This window comes from Somniosus microcephalus, chromosome 4 (assembly GCF_052327205.1).
Source record: "Somniosus microcephalus isolate GS21.2 chromosome 4, FLI_Smic_1.0, whole genome shotgun sequence".
Lineage (NCBI taxonomy): Eukaryota > Metazoa > Chordata > Chondrichthyes > Squaliformes > Somniosidae > Somniosus > Somniosus microcephalus.
This window is the reverse complement of record NC_140990.1, coordinates 232,963,254-232,989,603: the sequence shown is the minus strand read 5'-3', so window position 1 is coordinate 232,989,603 and position 26,350 is coordinate 232,963,254. Positions and strand designations below refer to the sequence as shown.

Here is a 26,350-nt window from a genome sequence, read left to right as displayed (position 1 = left end):
TACTCAGATATTGCATTTGGCCTAACATATGAAGTCAGATTACACTGGATTAAATCCCTCATGGAATTCTCCATTACTTAAGTTAGGTTCTTCCTGGTAAAACTGCTTCCTGGGGTCAACAGGAAGAAAGGTAAGGTCAAATGACCTCACACAGGAGGAAAAGTCAGATGACCTTTCCAGCATACAAACTGTTAGCACCCTCTGGTGGCGGTTATTGTGTTATCTACACATAAAATGTTCAGAATGTCCATCGGTCCAGAACAGATACTGTAATCAACCACCACCTAGACCGAAGGGTGTGTTGATGCAGGGGGAGGGGTGGAGGACACAAGCACAGTCACAAGATTGGTAAATGAAATACAGCAGTTAGTTGTGTTTTATTTTTAGACAACAGGGAAAAAGGTTCACATCTGGCAAAATCCAAAAACATGACGTTCAAAAAGAAAAATGAAGAACAAAACCATCACCCACCCCAGGTGGTTAGGAAGACAGTCCTTAAATCAATTTTCTCCAAAACAATAAGCCAGGGTTACTTTACCACTGGATCTTTCTCAGCTGGTCTAGGGATCACATCAGGCTCTCAGAACTGAACAATATTCCACCCAGGTTCAACAGCAGACCTCTCTGTGGCAGCTGCAAGCTAGCTGGCCCGCCCCCGCCCCCGCCCCCGCCCGAGCGTTTGACTTCGACGAACTATTAACAAGTTGTTTATTTACAGGACCATGGGTGGCATTTCAGCCAAGATCATGGCTGCATCTTTACTCAGACCCCGTCCTTTTTCTTGCAGGACAAGCTGGCGCATAATAGGAGACAGCAGCAATGGACCGGGGGAGGCCGGCCTCACCTTCAAGTCCTGACCAATCTGGAGCAGCGAGTCCACCGGATTGTGGCAAGCCGGATGCTTGGCCCCGTCGCCACTGGAGATGCCGACCCCGTTCTGGCCAGCAGTGGTAAGGTCATCACTTTTTTGACCGCTCTCCTTCCACTTGTTCCTCACAACAGCATCCTTTGACACTCTCAATCCAAATCAGTGCATCGCTGCACTCATGCCTCCCTTGCTGCCACCCTGTCCTCACGCTAAAGCCACTCTTGTACCTCCCTGCTTTCAGATGCTGATTCACCAGGTGAGGAGACGGGCCCTCAAGCTACCACTGGGAGTGAATCTGAAGGCGAGGAGGAAGAGGAAGCCGGACCATCAGCACCACCCTCAACCGAGGCAGCCCATGACCATACTGGGGACACGCCTTCCCTGGAGGGGAGCGGGGGGGAATGGTCTGATGAGGGTGAAGCTCCAGGACCCAGTGGGCTGCAGCAACGTGAGTGAGGTAGGGAAGCTCGGGGGCCTTCTCCCCGGAGGGAGAGTATGGCCTCGAGTCCTGTTACAGTGAGTGCAGAAGAGGTGCGGCTCCTTGCTGAAATGAGCGCCCAGGCGGAGCAAAGGCACACTGAGCCCATGGCTGCAGTGGCAAGGATGCGCGAATCCATTGAGTCACTGGCAAGGAGTGTCCAGGACTTCGGTGCAGCACAGGCATCTGCCACGCAAATGCTAAGTGCTGCAATGCAGTCAGTGGCTGGTCTCATGCAGACGCAGATTGAGGCCACCCGAGCACTAACTGATGTCACCCTCGCTGGATCGGGCAGGTTTCCCCGGGGCCCTTCCCGCGCGCAGCAGGCCAGCAATCTGTGCTCCCGCAGATTGCTCCGCATGCTGAAGTGCTACCCCGTGGGATTGCCAGTGTGTTGGTCGAGCGGGGAGTTGCTATCCTCTCTCAGGATGACAGCATTCCTGCTGCCAGCACTGTGACTTCTCCACTGCAGTTGCCGCCCATGCAGAGTTGGAGCAGTCAGCAGCCGGGCCCTCCAGGCCCAGAACTGGTCCAGGCCGTCCCTCAAGGGCATCTGCAGTCTCAGTTTCTGACACTCAGCAGCCTTCCCCCAGCCTTGCTGCAGCCACTGGGGTCCCAATGCGGCAGAGCTGCAGGGTGGGAAGGGGGCAATTTCACAAGGGAAGCAGATCACCCTCGAAGGGCAAAAAGTAGAAGGTATGGCAAAATGTTGTTCATTGTTTTATTGAAGGCCGAGGATCGTGGTCATATTTTTGTTACTGTTTTGGACATTGACTTCAGGTTGTGAGAGCCAGTTATGTGATTGACTGTTTCTTTGTGTGTTTCTTTCTATTACTTTGTCATGCGGGAAGGTACACAGTTTTGTAAATAAAGAAGTGTCTTTATTCAAAATGTGCATGTTTGTTCTTTGCACTCATTGTTGCCTTGACCGGCTTAGGGGTTGCGGCATGGTTCCATTCAGGTTCTTTGAATGGCAGAAGCCATTCCCTCAGAGGGGGCCTAGAAGCGACCTGCTATAAGCCTTTGATGAACAGCCCTTGCACTTTGTGCCTCCCTCCCGTCTTGGTGCTGCTGCTCCTCCTCCCCCTCCTCCTCCTCTGCTGGTGCTCCAAGGCCCGGTGGCATTGGCTGGGTCCTGAGGATTGCCAGGTTATGCAGCATGCAGCACACAACAACAAAGTGGGAGACTCGCTCAGGCGAGTACTGCAGGGCTCCTCCAGAGTGGTCCAGATAGCGGAACCATTGCTTGAGCACGCCGATTGTGTGCTCAACGATGTTCCTGGTAGCTTGATGGCTCTCGTCGTATCGTTCTTCTGCAGGGGTACTGGGGGAACGGAGAGGGGTCATCAGCCAAGTGCACAGAGGATAGCCCTTGTTCCCGAGAAGCCAGCCTCCTGAGTTAAGCGGGCCTTGAAAAGGTCTGCCACAGAAGTCTGGCGCAGGATGAAGGCATCGTGGCTGCTGCCTGGAAAGTGGGCATTGACAGCGAGTATCAGCTGTCTGTGGTCACAGACCAACTGGACGTTCAAGGAATGGAAGCCCTTTCGGTTGCGGAAATCCTCGGCATTCTCTTGCGGCGCTCGCAAAGCCACATGGGTACAGTCAATGGCGCCCTGAACCATGGGGAAGCCTGCTATTCTTGCAAAGCCCGCTGCGCGCTCTTGCTGCTTGTCCGGGGTCATGGGGAAAGAGATGTACTCTCGTCTCCTTTTAAAGAGGGCATTTGTGACTTGACGGATGCAGCAATGCACCACAAACTGGGAGATATTGGCAATGTCCCCAGTAGCAGATTGAAAGGAGCCGGTGGCATAAAAGTTGAGAGCCACTGTTACCTTCACTGCCACCGACAGAGACGTCCTGCTCCTCAGTTGAGGTTGCAGATCTGGCCGGAGGAGGTGGCAGAGCTCAGTGACCACCTCCTTGCTGAATCGCAGCCTTCGCAAACACTGCTCCTCAGACATATTAATGTAGGAGAACTGTTGTCGAAAAAGCATGGGACGGTAAGGTCTCCTGTACCGACGCTTATTGGCCCTCCTCCATCTGGCCATGATTGCCACTCTCTCTCTGCGTCTCTGTGCCCTCTCAATGTGATGGAGAAGCACGACGTTCCCATCCATTGCAGCCCCCATAATATGTGGGCAATCAAAGTTATGCCGGTGAAAAAGCAAAGCAACTACAAAGTTATGGGCAGAAGCCAAAACTACCTCAGACAGCGTTGACTCAATGCAGAAGTCTCTCTCCCTTTGTCTCTCTGCAAATCTCTCTCTCTCTCTCTCTCTCAGAACGAGTGGTCCAAAAATGGCTAACACACAGAAGACAGGAAGAGCCCCCTTTAAATAGCGCCCCCCCCAGCCCCACAGCGACTGGGAAGCGTTCCAGTCAACCTGTCGTTGGTAGCGACAGGCGGAAAGGAGGGGGGTGCCACTGAATTTCTGGTCCGGGGTGCCCCAAGGGCGTTGCACTCTGGAATGACGTCAAGATCTGCGGGCGCAGAGAGCGGGCGGTATGGTTTAGCGCCTCCGCTCAATTTCGCGAGAGGCGTAGGTCTCGCCACGCCTGGGCGCTAGTTGGTTAGTGCCCCACTTATCGCCCTCTTAAGGTGCTAACGGGTGGCGCTCACAACTGAATTTCTCCCCCCTAGTGTTTTGTTGCCAGCACATACGCTGCTTGTGTACCACTGGTGAAATGCTCACTGCCCTTCCTTCCCCCCCAAAAACATACCCTGATCTGTTATATGATCATACTGCCATCACACACAGCCAGTGTTCCACAGCCAACGAATGCAGTAATCACAACATGTGATTTGTTTTAATTTGCTTAAATAGTTTTGAACATGTATCAGTCTCTGATTGTACTCTAAAACAAAAATCTGTTGTTTGAGAAAAAACTGTTTCTGCAATTTCCCTGTAATCTTTCTGCCTTTATTTGGTATGCAGATATTATTGATTGCCCTTGTACACTTTGGGTGTTGTGTTTATCCAACGTGGGTCTTGAAGCAGAAACTTAAAATGAAGGAAATGCACAACAGCATAGTCAGCATTTGTAAAGACAAAAGAGTGGCTAATGCCTCGCGTGTAACCCTCAACATTGAAAACTGAAAGATGAGCAAGCCCCTTTGTACGGTGCAGAGAGAAAAGAACCGAAGGAGATGCTCCAATCACAGACTGGAAGTTGAATGGCCTTAATAGTTTGTGTCTCAGAAACACAGCAACCTGTCAGATCCTGGAGAAGGTCAGGGTATGTTTTGGGGGGAAGGAAGGGCAGGGTGAGAGAAACAATAGTACAGGAAACTTTGTGTTATCCGGAGGCTAAATGTCCGGCAAGCTCGAGCCTCCAACAAAAATCAGGAGCCATTTTGTTAGGTTTTTTTTCTTCTCGTGGCTTTTTTTTCCAACAGTCAGGTTCTGCAAAGTCTCTCTGAAGCTGTTGCTAAGCGACAGAGACGCTTCCAAGGTACGGCCGACTGTTTAGAAGCTGTTGCTAAGCAACAGTGTTGCCCGATACGGAGCTGAAATGCTTCAACATTAACGCTGGTTTGTCCGGCAGTTTTGAGGGAACGGCAGCAGCTCGGTCCCGTCGGTGCCGGATAGCACAGAGTTTCCTGTATAGACAGGAACGTTAATAGGTTGAATAACCTGCAACTGGTAACTGTTAGCTGATACTAAAAAATTAGAGGCAATTGAAAAATATTAAAATACCTATGAGGAGAGATTGGGTTGATTGGGCTTGTACTCACTGGAGTTTAGAAGAATGAGAGGGGATCTCATCGAAACTTATAAAATTCTAACAGGACTAGACAGACTAGATGCTGGAAGGATGTTCCCGATGGTCGGAGAGTCCAGAACCAGGGGTCACAGTCTAAGGATAAAGGGTAAGCCATTTAGGACAGAGATGAGGAGGAATTTCTTCACCCAGAGAGTGGTGAACCTGTGGAATTCTCTACCACAGAAGGCAGTGGAGGCCAATTCATTAAATATATTCAAGAAGGAGTTGGATATATTTCTTAAGGCTAAAGGGATCAAGGGATATGGAGAGAAGGCAGGAACAGGGTACTGAATTTGGACGATCAGCCATGATCTCATTGAATGGCGGAGCAGGCTCAAGGGGCTGAATGGCCTACTCCTGCTCCTATCTTCTATGTTTCTATGTTTCCCAAATAGCCACGGTAGTGAAAAGACAGGGGAGGGGCCACATAAAGAGAATTGGGGGAGGGGGAGGAGATAGAATGAAGAAAAAGCGCAGGTACTTGGCGATGAAAATAGAAAATTGCTGGGAATACACTATAGGTCCACCTGTCTCAAAAAAACCCCAAAGGACAACCCCCCCTCCCAGGAGCTGTGTTGTGACGAAGTGTCTAAACCTGAAATATCAGCCCACCTCCCCTCTCCGGCACACCGACGTTATCAGCACAACTACAGGAAGGAAACTAATGGATATATCTGAAGTTACTAAAGTCAGTGTACAGACCAGAGTGCCAAGAAAAAGGGTGAGATGTTGCTCCTGAAGCTTGAACTGAGCCTGGTTAGAACAGTGCAGGAAGCCAAAGACGGAGAGGTCATGGAGGGAATGTGAGGAGGAGTTAGAGTGGCACGGCACAGGGAGGTCAGGGTCACACTTACAAACAAAATGGAGAAAACAAAAAGAGAGGCTTGCATTTATATAGCGCCTTTCACGACCACCGGATGTCCAAAGCGCTTTACAGAAATGAAATACTTTTTAAAAGTGCACTGTTGTAATGTAGGAAACGCGGCAGCCAATTTGCGCACAGCAAGCTCCCACAAACAGCAATGTGATAATGACCAGATAATCTGTTTTAATAATGTTGATTTCACAAGGTTTTCAGCAAAGTGGTCACAGGGTCAGTACTGGTTTGAAGTGAAGTTGCACAGTAAATCTTGACTGATATTTTCTAGGTCTCAATAAATTCTCTTGTCAAATTTCTGCCCAATTCTGAACGAGAAACAGGATTCTGATTTTCCTTCCTGGGTTTCCTTGGACAGGAACTGTTTCTTGTGAAGTAAAAAAACACCAATTATTAGGGGAAGAATCCAGCAATATCCACACTATGACTATGACCTTTTATGACAGAATCTAGACCTAATCAGTCCAGGATTAAAAAAACACACATTGTGTAAAATAGAAAGGAAAACTGTGATCCTTTTACATTTTGCTTTGTTCTAATATTTAAAGATGTAGATTATATCCATCCTTTACTAGGAATGAACATCTTTGCAAAAATGTACTTGTGAAAATTTGTGGGTATAACCAATGATTTGCATTTGTGAAATGGTATTGTCTGAATGCAGTGTTATATAAATATGTAGATGAGGTAGGACTCACAGTGTAAAGGAGAGTCACATGGGACAGATGATTCCAGAAAACCTTCAATAGGCATATAGCCAGTTGTCTCAAGTTGATGTGGTTCTGTGAAAGAAACGCAGTCATGAAGAAGAAAATAAATACATAGAATAAGGAAATCTTAGCTGGAAATTTTTTAACACAAATAAAATCTGCCTGTAAGTGTATTTACACTACAAGTTTTGTGTTGGTGTGAACTGTTAAAATTTCAATGTAAATCTGCAGTCAGGGCCGGAACTGACTCCAGAGAAAAGAGATGAGAGACTCCCTAGAGGAGACAGTCTATTATTGCTGCTGCTTCACATCACAAAGAGTGTAATTCCAGTGCAATACCCAGTTTGGCTTATAAAGTGCCCGGGGGTTCCTTGGAAGTCTCAGCCATTTCAAACATTCAATTAATTAGACAGTGCAGACTCTGCTGCCTGTGGTGTTTAAATGTTTAAAATGTAACTTGTGGGAGAGGAGCGCTCTCCTGGGCAGAAGAATCGGTGTTCGGGAACTGTCATTGCAGCTACCAGTCTAAGATCGGTAGCTACTGTGTAGGTTGCAATTGTTCACCCGTTGCCTCATGCTCCCTCCTGCCACCTTTTCTTGAGTCCAGAGGTGGTCTTTCTTCCCGATTCCTCTCCCCACTATCACAATTACAGTGTAACCACAGCATGCACTTCAATGACTATGGTTTACCTAGCTTACAGCTGGGGAAACCATTTTGTAAAATTTCTGTGGGATAATGCACAAAGGCTTAATAGCTTTCATTCTCCTTCACCCCTTCCTCCTGCTCCCACTTCTGTCCATTGGAGTGCATGTGCCTTCCTCTTACTGCCATTACTGCCCAAGCAACCCCCACTCTTCCTTGCCACCCCCAGCAGCCCCCCCCCATACCTCACTGCTGACCTGCGCCCGAGAATACGCCTATTGGCTGATACGCTTATCAATTACTTCATAAAAGGTGATGAGTCGAAGAAGAGATGATGAGTCGAAAGAAGAGATGAATAAGGCTGAACGAAACCCACACAGTGGTGGGTGGAGTCAGCTGAGGCATGCCTCCATACACAGCGCCACCCAGAGGTGGCAATATACAATACAGTGGTTTACCACATTCACCCCTTGTTTAATGTGAAGTCCGGCGGGGTGAAGGGTACTACAAGTTAAGTCTATCAGGAGGCCTTGTCTGACGTCCTGATCGTCGTGGTGGCGGCGGTGGTGTTGCAGCATCCGACGTCGGGTCTGGTGTCTGGGTGGTTGGCGAAGATTCCTGGGGCTTTGGCATGCCGTCTGCAGGGGTTGGGTTGGGAGGGGTGGTGGGGGATAACAGTGGTAAGGGGGATAACGGTGGTAAGGGGGATAACGGTGGTAATTCAGGGGTACCCGAGGGTGCGAGATCTCGTATGGAGACCGTGTCCTCCCGCCCGTCTGGGTATGTCACCCAGGCATACTGGGGGTTGGCGTGTAGGAGGTGCACCCGCTCGACCAGGGGGTCCGTTTTATGCGTCCTCACGTGCCTCCGCAGTAGGACGGGCCCAGGAGAAGTCAACCATGCCGGTAGCGAGGTTCCCGATGTAGACTTCCGGGGGAAAACGAACATTTTCTCATGAGGGGTCGCATTAGTGGCAGTACAAAGCAGTGACCGAATGGAGTGAAGCGCTGCAGGGAGGACCTCCTGCCAGCGGGAGGTCGGAAGGCCCTTAGATTTTAGTGCTAAGAGGACTGCCTTCCAAACCGTCGCGTTCTCCCTTTCCACCTGGCCGTTCCCCCGGGGGTTGTAACTGGTGGTCCTGCTCGTGGCGATACCTCTTGTTAGCAGGTACTGCCGAAGTTCGTCGCTCATGAACGATGAGCCCCTGTCGCTATGTATATAGCTGGGGAACCCGAACAGAGCGAAGATGTCATTCAGACACTTGATGACCGTGGTACTGGTCATGTCTGGGCAAGGGATGGCAAAGGGGAAACGGGAGTACTCATCAACTATGTTGAGGAAGTACACATTGCGGTCAGCGGAGGGGAGGGGCCCTTTAAAATCGACGCTCAGGCGTTCGAAGGGGCGGGTGGCCTTGATCAGGCTTGCTCTGTCCGGCCTATAGAAGTGCGGTTTGCACTCGGCGCAGATTTGGCAGCTCTTGGTCATGGTCCTGACCTCCTCGATGGAGTAGGGCAGGTTACGGGATTTGATAAAATGGAAAAACCTGGTGACCCCCGGGTGGCAGAGGTCATTGTGGAGGGACTGCAGCCTATCACTCTGCGCGTTGGCGCATGTACCACGTGATAGGGCATCTGGGGGCTCATTGAGTTTCCCTGGCCGATACAAGATATCATAATTGTAGGTGGAGAGTTCGATTCTCCACCTCAAGATCTTGTCGTTCTTGATTTTACCCCTCTGCTTATTATTAAACATAAAAGCTACTGAACGCTGGTCAGTGAGCAGGGTAAATCGTTTCCCGGCCAGGTAATGCCTCCAGTGACGCACCGCTTCTACAATAGCCTGGGCCTCCTTTTCGACGGAGGAGTGTCTCGTCTCGGGGCCCTGGAGGGTCCTTGAGAAAAAGGCCACGGGTCTGCCCGCCTGGTTAAGGGTCGCGGCTAGGGCGAAGTCGGAGGCATCGCTCTCCACTTGGAAGGGGATGGACTCATCCACCGCGTGCATTGCGGCCTTCGCGATATCGTTCTTGATAAGAGTGAAGGCTGCACACGCCTCTGGTGTCAGGGGGAAGGAGGTGGCTTTGATGAGGGGCCTGGCTTTGTCTGCATAGAGGGGCACCCACTGGGCGTAGTAGGAGAAAAACCCCAGGCATCTCTTCAGTGCTTTTTGGCAGTGGGGAAGGGGTAGCTCCATTAGGGGGCGCATTCTGTCGGGGTCGGGCCCGATGACTCCGTTCTCCACCACGCAGCCGAGGATGGCCAGGCGCTTGGTGTGAAACATACATTTTTCCTTATTGTACGTTAGGTTCAGCCGTTGGGCCGTACGGAGGAAATTTGCTAGATTAACGTCGTGGTCCTGCTGGTCGTGGCCGCAGATGGTGACGTTATCCAAATAGGGGAAGGTTGCCCGCAGCGCGTTCTGGTCAACCATTCGGTCCATCTCCCTTTGGAAGACCGAAACCCCGTTGGTGACGCCGAAGGGGACCCTAAGGAAGTGGTAGAGGCGGCCGTTTGCCTCGAAGGCAGTATACTGGCGGTCCTCATGGCGGATGGGCAGCTGGTGGTACGCTGACTTAAGGTCGATGGTGGAGAATACTTTGTATTGCGCAATCTGATTGACCATATCAGATATGCGAGGGAGGGGGTACGCGTCCAGCTGGGTGTACCGGTTTATGGTTTGGCTGTAGTCGATTACCATGCGGCGTTTTGCAGTGGTTTTAACGACTACAACCTGGGCTCGCCAGGGGCTAGTGCTACCTTCGATAATGCCCTCCTTCAAGAGCCGCTCCACCTCAGAGCTGATAAAAGCTCTGTCCCCGGCACTGTACCGCCTGCTTTTGGTAGCGATGGGTTTACAGTCGCGGGTGAGGTTAGCGAACAGGGGAGGGGGGGGGACTTTTAATGTGGAAAGGCTGCAGGTGGTTTGCAGCGGGCGATTTAAAAGTTGTTGGTTGCAGACTGTGAGTGGGGGGAGGGGTCCACCGTATGCTAGTGTGACACTCTTAAGGTGGCACTGAAAATCCAACCCTAGCAGGACGGCAGCGCAAAGACGGGGCAGGACTAGCAGTTTAAATTTTTGATATTCAGTGCCCCCTACTGACAGGGTCACCACACAGTAGCCGCTGATGTCCATTGACTGGGACTTGGACGCCATAGAAATGCGATGGTGCGTTGGCAGAATCGTGAGGGAGTGGCTACGTACCGTGTCGGGGTGGACGAAACTCTCTGTGCTCCCGCTGTCGATCAGGCAACTGGTGGCGCGGCCGTTTACCGCGATATCCATCATGGAGCTGGATAGATGGTGAGGGTGGCCTTGATCCAGCGTCACGGAGGCCAGTATGTGGCTTAGTGAGTCACTATAGTCATCCGCCGAGACGGTGGTCGGTTCCGGTGACGAAATGGCGGTTGAGTGCGTTGGATACGATGGCGGCGGATGCCATGCGGCCGGGGGTACACAAAATGGCGGATAAGATGGCTGCTCCCACGGCCCGCACGCTGCGCTGCTGGCTGGCTTCCCCTTGCAGGCGTTAGCGTAATGGCCTTTCTTCCCGCAGCCCGAGCAGGTAGCTGTCTTAGCTGGGCAGTGCGCTCTGGGATGTTTTAACTGGCCACAGAAATAGCATTTTTGGGCCTGGTTACTGGGCATCGAAGCAGTTCTTACCGGAGGCTGCTGTCTCGGTTGGGTCGCTGCAGCGGTTGGTGCCGGGGGCGGCGGTCCCGTGTCCCACGGTTTCGATTGCCATGTCTCGGCGCCGTTACGGGGGTATGCCTCGAGGTTTCGGTGGGCCTCCTCTAACGAGAGCGCAAGGGCAATGGCCGTCTTCAGGTCGGGTTCCTTGCTTTCTAGCAGTCTCTGCCGGGTGTGGTCTGACTGGAGGCCCCTGACGAAGGCATCACAGGCGAGTCCCTGCGCGTGCTCCACAGCCGTTACCGCTTTACAATCGCAGTCTCTGCAGAGTGCCAGTAGCGCCCGTGCAAATGCCCCTACCGATTCTCCCGGTTGCTGCCTGCGGGATCCCAAGAGGTGTCGGGCGTAAATTGTGTTCACTGGGCGCGTATATTGCCCTTTTAGTAGCTCGAGGGCCGCCACGTACGTATTAGAGTCCCGGATTAGCATATATACTTGATGGCTCACCTGGGCGGTCAAAATTTTCAGTTTGTGATCCTCCTCTGTAACCTGTGAGATTGCGAGGAAGGATTCAAAGCAGCTCAGCCAGTGTTCAAACTTGGCTGATGCACCCACATCTTGAGGGTCGAGGTCCAGGCGTGGTGGTCTGAGGGCTCTCAGCAATGTCTGCTGTATCCGTTGCTGTTGTTGCTCCTCAGGTGTCGCCATTTAACTTTTAGCTAATAAAATTGATACGCTTATCAATTACTTCATAAAAGGTGATGAGTCGAAGAAGAGATGATGAGTCGAAAGAAGAGATGAATAAGGCTGAACGAAACCCACACAGTGGTGGGTGGAGTCAGCTGAGGCATGCCTCCATACACAGCGCCACCCAGAGGTGGCAATATACAATACAGTGGTTTACCACATTGGCATATCACCACGTGTGACTAGGGAGCCAGTTTTAAGTTCTTTAAAGCATTTACAGTACTTTTACTATTTTAGTAAGTGCTTCAAAGAACTTGCAGCCAGTTCACTGGTCATGGCCACAAGCCCGGCTTTTTAAAGTGCCACCCAGCAATTTCCCCTCTCAGCATTGCATTGTAAGTGCATTGAGCAAATGTACATGACTTTCACCGACTCCCTCCCTAACAGCACTGTGGGAGTACCTTCACCACACAGACTGCAGCGGTTCAAGGTGGCGGCTCGCCACCACCTTCTCAAGGGCAATTAGGGATGGGCAATAAATGCTGGCCTTGCCAGTGACGCCCACATCCCATGAACAAATAAACAAAAAATCTTACACTTGCAATATGTTTGAACATCAAATCCGAGTGTTGAATTTATGATAAAGCAAATGATTGTGGACTAAGAACGTTTTTGTATGATCTGAAGGGCTTGCATATTTATTATTACATATACGTTATTAAAGTTTATGTTACATAGGGGCACATTTTACAAGTTAGTGATCCCAGTTCAGAGCCTTGCTTAACGGAAGGGCAGAATGCACATTTGGTCATGGAAGTCAGTGCACCCAATTGATTTTCTCGTCATTAAAATTAATAACCAATGAGACTCTGAGCCAGGAACACTAACTTGTAAAGTTTACCCCATACTGTCTCTTGATAATATCTAAGACTGTTATTTATGGAGTGATTTGATATGGCTTGATAAAATAATGCACCGTTTCAGTATGATCATTAATGTGTGAGGTGCCAGATCTCATTGCAAAGCTGCAATGTTTGGGCTTCCCTTTCTTCTGCCTGCATTAATATTTTTTGCTTTGGTAAACCTATGTCTTGCATGGTTCTCTTTCTTTCTTGTAAACAGTTTATTTTTCCTAGCTATGTGTTGCAGACCATTTATGTACATTTAGCTGTTTCTGTTTGTCCAGTCCTCAGGTTTATGTGAGACTTTTGAAACTTTTTCACTTTATTAGCAATTGTTTGCTATCATCTGAACAGTCCCGTATGGTAGAAATTTCTCTCCGTATGTAGAAATAGATGTTGTAAATTGTTTGACGAGCTTTTAGCCATGTATTTCAATCTATTTCCCTTTTTTACTGCCTTTGTCCAGTGGAGGATAAAAATCGTTTGTGTCGATCAGTTATCGTGTACGGTATTTGATACTTAAAGCAGTGAATTGGAATAGAGTAGATAGAAATTGCTGCTGATATGGATTCTTAACTCCTTTGGTGTAAGAGTTTATTGTCTCGTAATAGTAGCAGATAAAATGGTGGAAAATGCTGCCTGGTTTTCATCTTCGAAACATGTTAGAAGTCCACATTGAATTCCCCCCTCTGTGTCACTTGGTAGAATGCACCTTAATGTATCACACAGTATTAACCAGGTATACAACAAAATATTTTGCCAATAAATGAATGCTTTATATCGCAAGCTACCTGGTGTAGAACCAATGGATGCTTGGTTCTCAGTGAGTTACTGTAAGCAGTCTTCTTCCTCAATAGCTGTGTTGGCCCACTAGGTATTTGAGTTTGTCCAATGGAATATTCATTGTTGCCTCCAGCTTGTGAACAACAAGCTCTCCCTCCCCTTCTCCAAAAGGACTGTTAGAAAATAGTGGAAAATCTGATTTATACCAAAATGTGCCATAGTCAAATTTAAAAGGTGCACTTTTAAGGAGTTATCCTGGTCCCAAACATCTATAGTTTTCAGGGTAAATTGTTGCATTTATTTACACAGAAGCAGAAGACATCCAACATCTATAAAATAATACTGGTCTGCATGCTGGAGGTGGCATACAGATCAACCACTTCTTCAAAAGGAAATCTGAAGTGTGATCTATTTTTAACAACACTTAGCAAAACTGTTGAGCATTAATCTTCTATTGTTTCAGGGTCGTTATTTACTTTGAAGGTGCAGATAAATGATGTGGTCACTCGTCATTATCTAGATCAGGCCATCGTTGATGTCTTTGTTAACTACACAAAGACTAACTCGGCCCTTATGGATGGTGGAGGAGTTGTTTTCAAAGTACCTTACAAGCTGGGCCTTACTCTGACCGTCACAGCACGTAAAGGAGGCTACCTGCTAGCATCCTTGCCTTGGAAAACCCGCAGAGTGCCAGGTAAACGGTTGCTTTATGATTCTTTCTCCAATTTTAATTGTTCTCCCCTCTTCTTAGGTTCTACTCCATCCAAACTCTTGCCAGACTGAGCGGGTGAGCAAGCAACTGCATCCTCGGCCTCTGTAGGTGTTCTTTAGTTGGCTGCCAACAGTGTATGAGCCTTTCATTCTAATCCCTCTCTGTGGCAGGCTGTACTCAAGACATTCCAGGGTTAGGCCTGTGATCAGGTAATTGGTGTGACTGTCATGCCTCAAAAGGAAAATTCCTATATTTTTGAAGTCACTTTAGATAGACAGAATAATCTGATTTTTAAATTGACTTCAGTTAGCTGTGCCTGAGACTTGGAGCTCTTTTATCTTGGTGTGTGAGAAGAAAAGCAATATACTAAACTGTCGAGTTTCATGGGGACCATCTGGCCATAGTAGTTTTAGCAGTGACTCAGTTGCCGAAGTTCATATGGTAATAGTGTTAGAGATCAACTTGTGCTTTTAAGATATTAATCTATCTAAATGTGCATGCTGGGAGAGAAAACGTGCTTCAGTATCACTAATGATGGAACCATCAAGGAAATTTCACCCCAGTTGAAATTCTGATGTGCATTGTTTTACACCCTGGCAGTTGTGAGATCCCAACAGTGTGCATCAGATTGCTCATTGGAACGACCTGGAAATACTTTCTTTTACGCTTTTAACCTGGGTTGTTGCAACCTGTTCCTGGAATCCCTACAAATTGTTTAGAGCTTGGGGTTTGGCTTTAGGACTTCAGTTCCATATTTTGATTGGCTGTTTCCACATTGAGGCAGTGAAGAGAGGTTCTGTAGAGGGTCTTCAATCAGATAATCACAGAAACCCCACAGTGCAGATAGAGGCCATTTCGGCCCATCGAGCCTGCACCGACACACATCCCACCCGATCCCCGTAACCCTTACACCAACACATATCCCACCCTATCCCTGTAACCCCACGTATTTAATCCCCCTAACACTAAGGGTCAATTTATCATAGCCAATCATCCTAACCCGCACATCTTTGGACTAATGTTTAATCGTCGACTTGGTTAAAAGATTCTCGAAAGAACATCAAGATTTTTGACTTAGTTTAAGTAATATTTAAATCAGGTGTTATACTACTAGATTCTTGCTGTAGAGATTTATCTATTTATTTCTACTTTTCAGTTTTTGCGACTGTAACCCTTTCAATGCTTCCACTAAGCCGAGCAAATCTCTGGCTATTTGAAGACACGATTTTAATTACAGGAGGAAAAATTGGTAGGTAGAGTAAGTAATTGCATTTGTTGTTTTTTCTCATTGTTTACTTTATAACCTTTTACTGTAGTTAACAAAATTATGATGATGGAGAATGTTTGGGGGAGCAACAGTTCTGATCAGATTCACTTAGAATAAGATTTACCGATTTAAACTAACATAATGAAACAAAAATAATGGAAATGCTACACTATCCCACTTCAGTAGTTCATTTACCTAACTTAAACAGAATAACTCCTCTGCATTCTGTCTTACAGCCCAGAGCAGAATATCTTCTCCCTGTTTATTCAACCTTCTTGCAGCTCTTTGCTGCCTGACGGCCTCCCTCTCCAAGAGTGGAATCCATCAGCCTAACTTGGCAATGATGAGTGTGAATAGTCACTGGAATATCTTTCATTGTCTCTGGTTCAGATGCCCAATCTGGAAATTTAATATATGCCTGCCAGGCGAGCAGTTCTGTTAATTGAACCCCTTGAGAGCTAAGTTCAACTCAGTAGTGTCATAGTATAGTGGTAGATAACATACAGTACACCAAAGTCCCCAGTGTCAGCATTGTCTGAAATCCTGAAACACCACAAGCTTCATTGCAACAGAGCCCGATTCAAGTAGCATCTGTTACAGATGTGCCGGGCAGTAGCTCCATAGGGAAACCTGGGAATTGGGATTTGAGCCGGACTTTGATAGCAATCTCTTGTGTGCCAAAGCCAGGAAAAGTCTCCCTCGGCTGGGAACGCCGCTGTGCCATGAGTATCCACAGGGGGCGGTAAACACAGAGAATGATGATATATCAAACAGGACAGATGGTTTAACCCTTTGTTTTGGTGCTGCGAGATGTGGGGAAGGAGTTTTTTTTTACTGAAAATGTCCTTGTTTAAATCTGCATTTCCATACTAATATCAGCATTTTTTTACATGAACTATCACAATAAAATAAAAACCGAAATTGCTGGAAATACTCAGCAGGTCAGGCAGCATCTGTGGAGCGAAAAACAGAGTTAATGTTTCAGGTCCTTTCGTCAGATCTGGAAAAAGCTGGCGATTTAACAGATTTTAAGCAAGTGTGGAGGCAGGGAAAGGGGCAAGGGGAGGAAAGAACAAAAGGGAAGGTCAGTGCTAGAGTGGAAGGCAGGAGTGATTAAATGACAAACGGTATGATTGTACAAAGCAAAAGGAGATGGTAATGGGACAAGTAAAGAAACAAAAGATGAGTCTAGAAGAGGTGTAAATGGGAATGGCAGAATCATCAACGGCTGCCATCTGAAAAAATAGGGGCAGAGGTTATGGTCTGAAATTGTTGAACTTGATGTTCAGTCCAGAAGGCTGTAAAGTGCCTAATCAAAAGATGGCTGGAGTCATACCGAGCACAAAGGAAGATGGTTGTGGTGGTTGGAGGTCAATCATCACAGCCCCAGAGCATCACTGCAGGAGTTCCTCAGGGCAGTGTCCTAGGCTGCTTCATCAATGACCATCTTCAGCTGCTTCATCAATGACCTTCCCTCCATCATAAGGTCAGAAATGGGGATGTTCTCTGATGACTGCACAGTGTCACCCTCAAAGCCTCCTTGAAAAAGTGTAACATCCCCACCGACACCTGGGAATCCCTGGCCCAAGACTGCACAAAGTGGAGGAGAAGCATCCGGGAAGGCGCCGAACACCTCGAGCCTCTTCACCGGGAGCAAGCGGAAGCCAAGCACAGGCAGCGCAAGGAGCGCACGTCAACCCAAGCACCCCACCCACCCGCCCCTTCAACCACCGTCTGCCCCACCTGTGACAGAGACTGTAGGTCCCGCATTGGACTCATCAGCCACCTGCGAACTTATTTTTAATGTGGAAGCAAGTCATCCTCGGTTCCGAGGGACTGCCTAAGAAGAAGTTCAGTGCCATTCACAGTTCCTCAGATAATGAAGTAGTCCATGCCCGCATGCAGCAAGACCTGGATGACATTCAGGCTTGGGCTGATAAGTGGCAGGTAACATTCATGCTACACTAGTGCCAGGCAATGACTATCAACAACAAGTGAGCACCTAACCACCGCCCCTTGGCATTCAATGGCATTATCATCGCCCCACCATCAATATCCTGGGGGTCGCCATTAACCAGAAACTTAACTGGACCAGCCACATAAATACTGTGGCAACAAGAGCAGGTAAGAGGCTAGGTATTCTGCGGTGAGTGTCTTACCTCCTGACTCCCCAAAGCCTTTCCACCATCTACAAGGCACAAGTCAGGAGTGTGATGGAATACTCTCCACTTGCCTGGATGAGTGCAGTTCCAACAACACTCAAGAAGCTCGACACCATCCAAGACAAAGCAGCCCGCTTGATTGGCATCCCATCCACCACCTTAAACATTCACTCCCTCCACCACCGGCGTACCGTGGCTGCAGTGTGTACCATCTACAAGATGCACTGCAGCAACTCGCCAAGGCTTCTTCGGCAGCACCTCCCAAACCCGCGACCTCTTCCACCTAGAAGGACAAGGGCAGCAGACGCATGGGAACACCACCACCTCCAAGTTCCCCTCCAAGTCACACACCATCCTGACTTAGAAGTATATCGCCGATCCTTCATCGTCACTGGGTCAAAATCCTGGAGCTCCCTACCTAACAGCACTGTGGGAGTACCATCACCACACAGACTGCAGCGGTTCAAAAAGACAGTTCACCACCACCTTCTCAGGGGCAACTAGGGATGGGTAATAAATGCTGGCCTTGCCAGCGACGCCCACATCCCATAAACAAATAAAAAAAAGAGGTGCTGTTCCTCGAGCTTTGTTGGAACAGTGTAAAAGGCCGAGGACAGAGAGGTCAGAGTGAGAGTGGAACGGAGAATTAAAATGACAGGCAACCAGAAACTCGGGGTCACTCTTACGGACAGAACGGAGGTGTTCTGCAAAGTGGTCACCCAATCTGTGTTTGGTCTCTCCAGTGTAGAGGAGACCGCATCGTGAGCAGCGAATACAGTTTACTAAATTTCAAGAAGTATAAGTAAATCGCTGTTTTACCCGGAAGGAGTGTTTGGGGCCCTGGACAGTAGGAAGGGAGGAGGTAAAAGGGCAGGTGTTGCATCTCTTGCACTTGCACTTGCACGGGAAGGTGCCGTGGAAAGGGGAGGGGGTGTTGGGGGTGATTGAGGAGTGGACCAGGGTGTCGAGGAGGGTGATGCTGCCTGACCTGCTGAGTATTTGCAGCATTTTCTGTTTTTATTTCAGATTTCCAGCATCCGCAGTATTTTGCTTTTGTATATCAATAAAATGTTGTTTATTTGAAAGGGTATTATTAAATTGCAGCATGTGTGACTCAGACAGAGTAATGCCGTTTTACAAAGCGGAATTTGTGTCCTAAGCCTTCGCCCTCCCTCAACAGAAATGCACATTAGAGCATTGAAAACAATAACTTCGGCTCAAAGAAGGGAGTGGGGGGAGAAACATATTAACCCTGAGGGCATGTTGTGAAGTGTACACACATTTCAGAAACATTTGCAGTGCTTGGTGTGAGCTGGAGGTGTAATTGGGACATGAGCAGTGGGAATTTGAAATTGGTGAAAGCAGCAAAGCCTGTGCTTTAACAGATGGTGTTGTTACAAGGCTGATACTTGCATTGAGAAATGAAGCAGTTGAATGATATGGTTGGCAGATAGCACCAAATGCTGCTAACTTAGTAAATAAACGTGTTGCTGTGCCACTCTCCTTGTCTGGCTTAATTTGACTTTTGAAATGGCAATTTCAGCTATTTAATGATAGTATGAAAATGATGGGCAAGAAAAGACCAGCTGGTCGATCAAGCCCCACACTCATGGCTCCTGGAATTCAAAAAAATCACAATTCCTGCTGCAGCGAGATAACCCTAACCCTGTCCCCCCTCCCCCCGCCATGTAATCTCCTGGGAGAGGCAAAAAAAAACAATCGGGGGGGAAAAAGTCTGGAAAATTCCCCTCCGACCCCCTCAGGTCAGAAACTAGATCAGGAGATCACATTGACCGTGCAAATGCTGTCTGTTAATCCACTTACCTTCTACATGTTGCGATCTCTGCCTCAGCCAAGAACCGGTCCAGCTCCCTCTTGAAGGTGTGCAGAGAGTCGGCATCCACCACACCAGCCGGCAATGTATTCCAGAGGCTCACTGCTCTCTGGGAAAAGAAGAACCGCCTAACATCTGGCCTATTTCTACTTTTGTGTAATTTAAATTCATGTTCCCTGCTCCTCCCCAATCTGTCAAACTGAAATAATCTATCAATAGGCACATAATACAGACCTTTTATTATTTCATAGTGTTTGAAGACCACTTTAGTTTTATTTTTTCTAAATGTTTTTTGTAAATTTAGTGCTATCAAATTGAGTGTTGACAAGTAGAACACTTTCCCAGTTTAGTCACCAATATTAAAATGTTGAAGTCAAATAGGAAGAATGCAACAGGCAAATGTTGAGTCAAAAAGTGTAGACTTTAAGGATGGAGTGATGTCCTGAGATTTCACTTGGTATCTTTGGAGGCCAGGATAACATTTCACAAGAGTTTCACCTTCCTGGCTGTTTGCCTATGGTAAGTCATTTCTCTCAGGGTATTGAGTGATTGATTAGTGTCCATGATGGGCCAAATTGTACACGGTCTGTGGAGGAAACCGGCTGATGAGCGGAATGAATTTTTCTCATGGTCTTTTTTTTAATCTTCTGTTATGTAAGACCAGAGAGCAAATAAACTATTCAGTCATAGTTTAAAGGAAAGCCTTCATTTATCCAAGACCACATTACCGTATACAGTACATCATTCCCTGTGCTTCAGTGCCTTAAATCAGACATATAACTCAAGTAATATATCTCAAGTTGTGAGCTACTTTTCAGTCTTACTGTGTATTAGAGTGGAGACTCCTGCAGGGGTCATTGTGAAAATGTGCATGAACAGTGGGTTCACGATATACAGGGACTATGCCTTTAAATGGCGCGATTTAATTTCAAATTTTCCATGTATTTTCTAGTTTTATTCAGAACAGGATGTAATATGTATGTTAATATTAAATACCATTCTCTATAAACTTGAAGCTACTAGTCAGCCAATCTTACTGCCAAATAGATCAATATGATCTAATTCTACAACACACAGCAATTCAGGCTGCTCTTTTCCTTCCATTGTAATGAAGGTTCTTGTGTTTTTTAGATGACCGAAGATATCCCAGCGTCCAGTTTCCAAAGGGATTACTGAGACTACCGAAGAACACCTATGTTTCTAATCTAACAGCCTATCTCACAGCTCCACAGCCTCCCTGGGGAACAGACAACTTTATCTATACAATGGGAACCTTAATGAACAAATCAAGTAAAGACTTAATCACATCTTGCAATCATCGCACGCTTATCTTGTCATTCTGGGTTTCAGTATAGCAGTGGTACTCCTATTACAGCTCAGACCACTTGTGGCCCTTGGTAAACCTGCTCCTGTATTTGTATCTAGGTCTCTTCACAGCCTGCCTGGTTGTGGTTTATTGACTGAGCTGAAATTCAGTGCTAATCCTTCTCCTTTTCTTGCACTGTAGCAAAAGAAGTCAAGCAAGTGTTATTGGGAGGCAGGATTATCACAGCTTCCATGCAGGAAGTTAAAGGACTCTGTTAAAATGGAACCATTTAAAAGACCTATTGTTCCTATAGTTTGTCTTTTTTCTTCCTGTGGAGAAGTGCCGAGTTTCCACTGGGCCATTTGGCAGAGCGACATGATTGAAGAAAGGAGCTAACTATGTGGGAAATTGCTCTGACTACTACCATATATTTGCCACCCTGAGCTGCTTTTTGGTGATAGATGGGGAAATTGCAGTTATAAACCTCATCCTGTCACTCTGAGGTAACACCACGTTGTGAAGAAAGAATTTGCATTTATATAGCATCTTTCACAACCCCAGGACATCCCAAAGCACTTCACAGCCAATTAGTTAATTTTGAAGTGTAGCCAATGTTGTAATGTAGGGAAATGAAGCAACCAATTTGCACACAGTAAAGTCAATAAAGACAAATGGCCAAGTAATCGACTTTATTCATTGAGGGATGTATCTTGGCCAGGACATCAGAACAAACTCCACTGCTCTTCAAATAGCGCGATGGCGAATAGTATAGATGCATTTAAGGGGAAGCTAGATAAGCATGTGAGGGAGAAAGGAATAGAAAGATAGGCTGATGGGTTTAAATGAAGAGGGGTGGGAGGAAGCTCGTGTGGAGCATAAACACCGGCATCGACCTGTTGGGCCAAATGACCTGTTTCTGTGCTGTAAATACTTTGTAATACTTTGTAGATCTATTAGAGGTAATTAATTGGAACTGAAATAAATTGTTTCAGAACATAATGGTGTAAAATTCAACTTTGTCCAGCCACAAATCCTGCCCTAGTGGATCGGCCACCTATTATACACCCCGCCCGATTTACCTCACATTATACACACCCGACTTCACTGGAAAGGACAGTCGGACAGGGTGTATAACAGGAGGCCGATCCGCTACCACCTGTTTTGCACCACCGCCAAAGTTGAATCCCCCCCTGCAACAAGAGGTTTTAGGAACAGGAAAAGGCCATTAGGTGCGTCTTCCTTTTTGTTTGATTCAATAATTCTGTAATTAACTGCATACAAAAGCACAATTTCGTGTTGATGTGGATTTGTTTGCTTTTTTATGAAGTTCTTTAATAGAAAATTATTTCTGTTACAGGGCTGAAGAGCATTGAACTGACACCTTTGGCTGCCATTAGTGTTCAGTTGTTTTCTGCTGAAGAAAATGTGAGGGTAGCAGGATCCATCCATATTACATTACCTCTTGGGTCAACAGATCTAGTGACACATGCAGATGCTCTTCCAGCTTGGACATTTGACCTGAAAATTGGTATGTGAGCAAATCTCATCATAATCCTGATTAATGTGGATCAACTATAAAATCTGATGGGAAATACCTTGCTCATACTCAGAGCTGCAGCAATCTAGATGTGAAGATTGAGAGAAAATGACCTGCAATGGCTTCTTTTCCCACTCCTGCATTGTTACCTCTGGTGACCCCTAAGGATCTATCCTTGGCCCCCTCCTATTTCTCATCTACCTGCTTCCCCTTGGCGACATCATCCGACAACACAGCATCAGTTTCCACATTTAGACTGATGACACCCAGCTCTACCTCACCACCACTTCTCTCGACCCCTCCAGTCTCTAAATTGTCAGGCTGCTTGTTCGATATCCAGTACTGGATGAGCGGAAATTTTCTCCAGTTAAATACTGGAAAGACTGAAGCCATTATTTTCAGTCCCCACCACAAACTCCATTCCCTAGCCACCGATTCCATCCCTCTCCCTAACATCTGTCTGAGGCTGAACCAGACCGTTTGCAATTTTGGTGCCATATTTGACCCGGAAATGAGCTTCTGACCACATATCCGCGGCATAACTAGGACCGTCTATTTCCACCTCCATAACATCGTCCATCTCTGCCCCGCCTCAGCCCAGCTGCTGCTGAAACCCTCATCCATGCCTTTGTTACCTCTAGACTTCACGGTTCCAATGCACTCCTGGCTGGCCTCCCACATTCCACCCTATGTAAACTTGAGGTCCTTCAAAACGTGGCTGCCCGTGTCCTAACTCGCACCAAGTCCCCTTCACCCATCACCCCTGTGCTCGCTGACCTACATTGGCTCCCGGTTAGGCAACGCCTTGATTTCAAAATTCTCATCCTTGTTTTCAGATCCCTCCATGGCCTCGTCCCTCCCTATCTCTGTAATCTCCTCCAGCTTCACAACCCCCGCCCCCCCCCCCCCCTCCCCCGCTCCATAAATTCTGGCCTCTTGAGCATCCCTGATTATAATCGCTCAACCATCGGTGGCCGTGCCTTAGGTTGCCTAGGTCCTACGCTCTGGAATTCCCTGCCAAAACCTCTCTACCTCTCTTTCCTCCTTTAAGACGCTCCTTAAAACCTACCTCTGACCAGGCTTTTGGTCATCTGCCCTAATTTCTCCTTATGTGGCTTGGTGTCAAATTTTTGTCTTATAATACTGCTGTGAAGCGCCTTGGGACGTTTTGCTATGTTAAAGGTGCTATATAAATGCAAGTTGTTGTTGTTGACACCACCTTCTGTTAATGAAATGGCCTGGTTAAAGTGCAGGAGATTTCACTCAACAAGAGAGAGAAAAACTACAAACTGTGATAGCACAATATTTATAAAGCCCCTGCTTGTGGGGCAGATACTATTAGTAAATTATGTACATTTAAACTAAAACCTAAGTACAGATGAGATGAGCCATTTGGCCTTTTAGCTCATTCTTCCATAGAAACTTGCATTCTCGTGTTTGTCCTACAGTTGTGGTTTTAACTTGGAATAATGCTCAAGGTTAACCCCCTGCCCATTGGCCTTCCCTCCACACCAAGCCCAGTGCAGTATCTGACTGCCTCTTGAATGACTCTCGATGTTTTTCCTCCACTACCCTACCCAGAGAACCATTCCAACTATTGATCACTCTTTTTCTGAAGGACTGCTTCCTGACCTTAGTTCTGAACTTGCCTTCTCCTTTTTGTCCTGCAGTTGTGGTTTTAACTTGGAATAGTGCTCAAGGTTAACCTTTTTCTTTCCACTTCCACTTAGTGACTTTCAAGGCTGAAGAGTCCAAGCTTTTCTAACCTTTCCTCATAACAGTCCTTTGACACAAGATATCAGCCTTTTGGCCCTTAGATTACACTATCTAACTGTGAAACACTAAATTTTGAGATTTTTGGTTTGAAGCTGCCAAATGAGCAATTGCATTGAAACAATGAAAAGTTAAAAATTATTGGGCTCTTTTGAATACAATGGAATCTGAGGAATAGGCTGGTTCAGACAAGCTGAAGAAATGTTATGATGTTAAATGTAGTACATTACATCAAAATCAAGAGGATCTGACTCTGAATTTGACAGTAAGCAGTTTATTATTTGTTCTATTTCAAAGATTTTTTTATGCTAACTGACAACTAGATCCTCCATTCTAAATTGAAAAGCAGAACTGCAGCCATGGGTTTAATAGGAAACCGGCACTAGTTTCAATTGTTTTCTTAAAAATGGCTAGTGCCTAATGTTTGTGCTTCATTGCATTGCATCAAAGAATAGTAGTCGATGGTTTGTACCTACGATTCTCCACGTGGTAAGGTCCCACTCTTAGTGTAATGATTGGGACATGGCCCCAGGCATTTCCCTGTGGGGACGGAGAGTCACCCTCGGCTATTTTTACACATTTTCTTGTGGCATTGTCACAGGGCTGGGAGTAAGTTGCCTGTCCCCCCTCTCAAGCTGGGTTTTTGTGCAACAATATCTGGACTTGGGAAATGGGTAGAAAATAGAAATGCTTACCATAAAAGGAGCATTTTAATACATATAACCTGGTCATGAAAAGTGGGCTTTAAATGTTGTTTCTTTTGTTGTTGCATTGTAAATCTAATGTGCCTAAGATGAATGCCTGGCTCACAAATGTTCTTCTTTCATCAAAGGTGCTTGGGTAAACCGAGGACTTGGAACAGTTCGAAAGGAGGGTGACCGTCTTGTTTGGACATACATAGCCCCTCATTTGGGTCACTGGATAGCTGCACCATTACCTTTAACCACAGGTAAATGTGCATGTTATATATTTACTCTTTCCAATTACCTATTTTATTCGTCCTATTAGTACCATGATGCAGTTTTAGTTTTGTAAACTTATAGGGAGATAAAAATTATAGGGAATGCACTGAACTATAGATCAGGTAATCCATTGGATTCTGTAAATGAATGAATAAAGGATATTATTCCTATGTAAGCCTAGACAATGAATACAGCAAGCTTTTTGACGACATAAGACATCAGAGATGAACCTGACTATCATTACCTAATGTCCCTGAAAACTGACTCTTCAAAGGATTAACCGCAAGAAACACTTAAGTGTTGGCTGAAACTAAAATAGCGACTACAATTTGTTATAGCATTTTTCTCAAGTTTGTTCTCCAAATAATTAATTTAATGACATAGTTATGATTTTGAGCTATTTATCTTCTATTATTACCAATGACGAGATCTAAGCAACTACCACTGAGGTCCTGGATGCTTGCAGAGGGACAAAATTCCTGTGTCAGTTTTCTGCATTAACTGGTGAGGTAGCTTCATTAAGCCTCAAACAAAGTTACAAGATAATTGAGATCAGTAATAATTACAGCCTGGTCCTTATAATAAATAAAACAAATCACCAAGTTTCATTTGATAATACTACAGAAAAAAACATTCACGTACATTTAGTGAGAATAAATTTCACCCGCATGCCTTCAAAATTATGTTTAATGAAACTCAGCCAATACATTTGTTCTTTTTCATTCTGAAGGAGACACAGGCATTGACAGACAAGGTCAACAGCTTTTATTACTGTCCTGTATTTGTATATATTGCCATCGCTCAGCTTATTGATATATAATAATTATATCTTGAGGAACAATTTGTTCCAGTTTACAACTTTTCAATTAATTTAGATAATCAACAAGAATGTTTAAAATGGGTTTTGATTATTATCCATATGAGTGAAAAAATAAAATGATCTTGGATCAAATTCAAAATATGTAATGAACCCACATACACATACTTGCGTAGAGATAGATAAAATACTTATTTTCTCACCTCCTTTTATTGTTTTTGAGTTTGATCCCAACCCAGCTCTGTGTGCCACACTCGGTTCCCAATCTGTCAGAGCTGGCAAGGAACCATCTTCCAGATCTGTCAATCTCGGCATATAATCAGCAATAGCAGCTGCACAAGAGTGATCCTGGGTGTCTTGCACACTTTATTTATCCTTTCTTTGCTTCTGTCTCGCCTTCCCACAGTACCTCTCTGAGACTGCACAACAGAGATCACAAATCCCCTGCCTACGTTGATGCTCTACCATCAGCAGTGGCATCTATTTTGAATAATAAGTGCAGCTGTGGGTCACCCTGTAGTGGGTTTTATGAGTTATGTTTATAAATAGGGGCAACGTAACTTGTTGGGAAAGCATAAAAAGCAACTTCTCCTGTTGTGAGAAGCGTGTGAGAGCTGTCCAGCGAGAGAAAAGAGTACGA

The 26,350-nt window shown here is 46.3% G+C and overlaps 1 protein-coding gene and 1 long non-coding RNA gene across 4 annotated transcripts in view; one reads left to right on the top strand and one right to left on the bottom strand.

The window, feature by feature from the left end:
- fam171b (family with sequence similarity 171 member B) overlaps window positions 1–26,350 on the top strand; it is a 70,817-nt gene that overhangs the window by 12,001 nt on the left and 32,466 nt on the right. Inside the window, exons 2-6 of the mRNA XM_085985920.1 lie at window positions 13,804–14,034; window positions 15,209–15,301; window positions 20,447–20,605; window positions 21,979–22,149; window positions 24,764–24,880. Coding sequence (XP_085842046.1) covers window positions 13,804–14,034; window positions 15,209–15,301; window positions 20,447–20,605; window positions 21,979–22,149; window positions 24,764–24,880 — 771 coding nt within the window. The remainder of the gene's footprint in view (window positions 1–13,803; window positions 14,035–15,208; window positions 15,302–20,446; window positions 20,606–21,978; window positions 22,150–24,763; window positions 24,881–26,350) is intronic.
- On the bottom strand, window positions 673–26,169 carry LOC147120267 (uncharacterized). Of its 3 annotated transcripts, none has more exons than XR_015078151.1 (3): window positions 25,914–26,169; window positions 6,687–6,770; window positions 673–6,355 (listed from the first exon to the last, which is right to left on the bottom strand). It is a non-coding gene; the product is annotated as an uncharacterized LOC147120267 (long non-coding RNA). The 3 variants fall into 3 exon arrangements; XR_015078149.1 differs by lacking the exon at window positions 25,914–26,169 and adding an exon at window positions 13,349–13,807; XR_015078150.1 differs by lacking the exon at window positions 25,914–26,169 and adding an exon at window positions 13,349–13,807 and having other exon boundaries at window positions 673–6,349.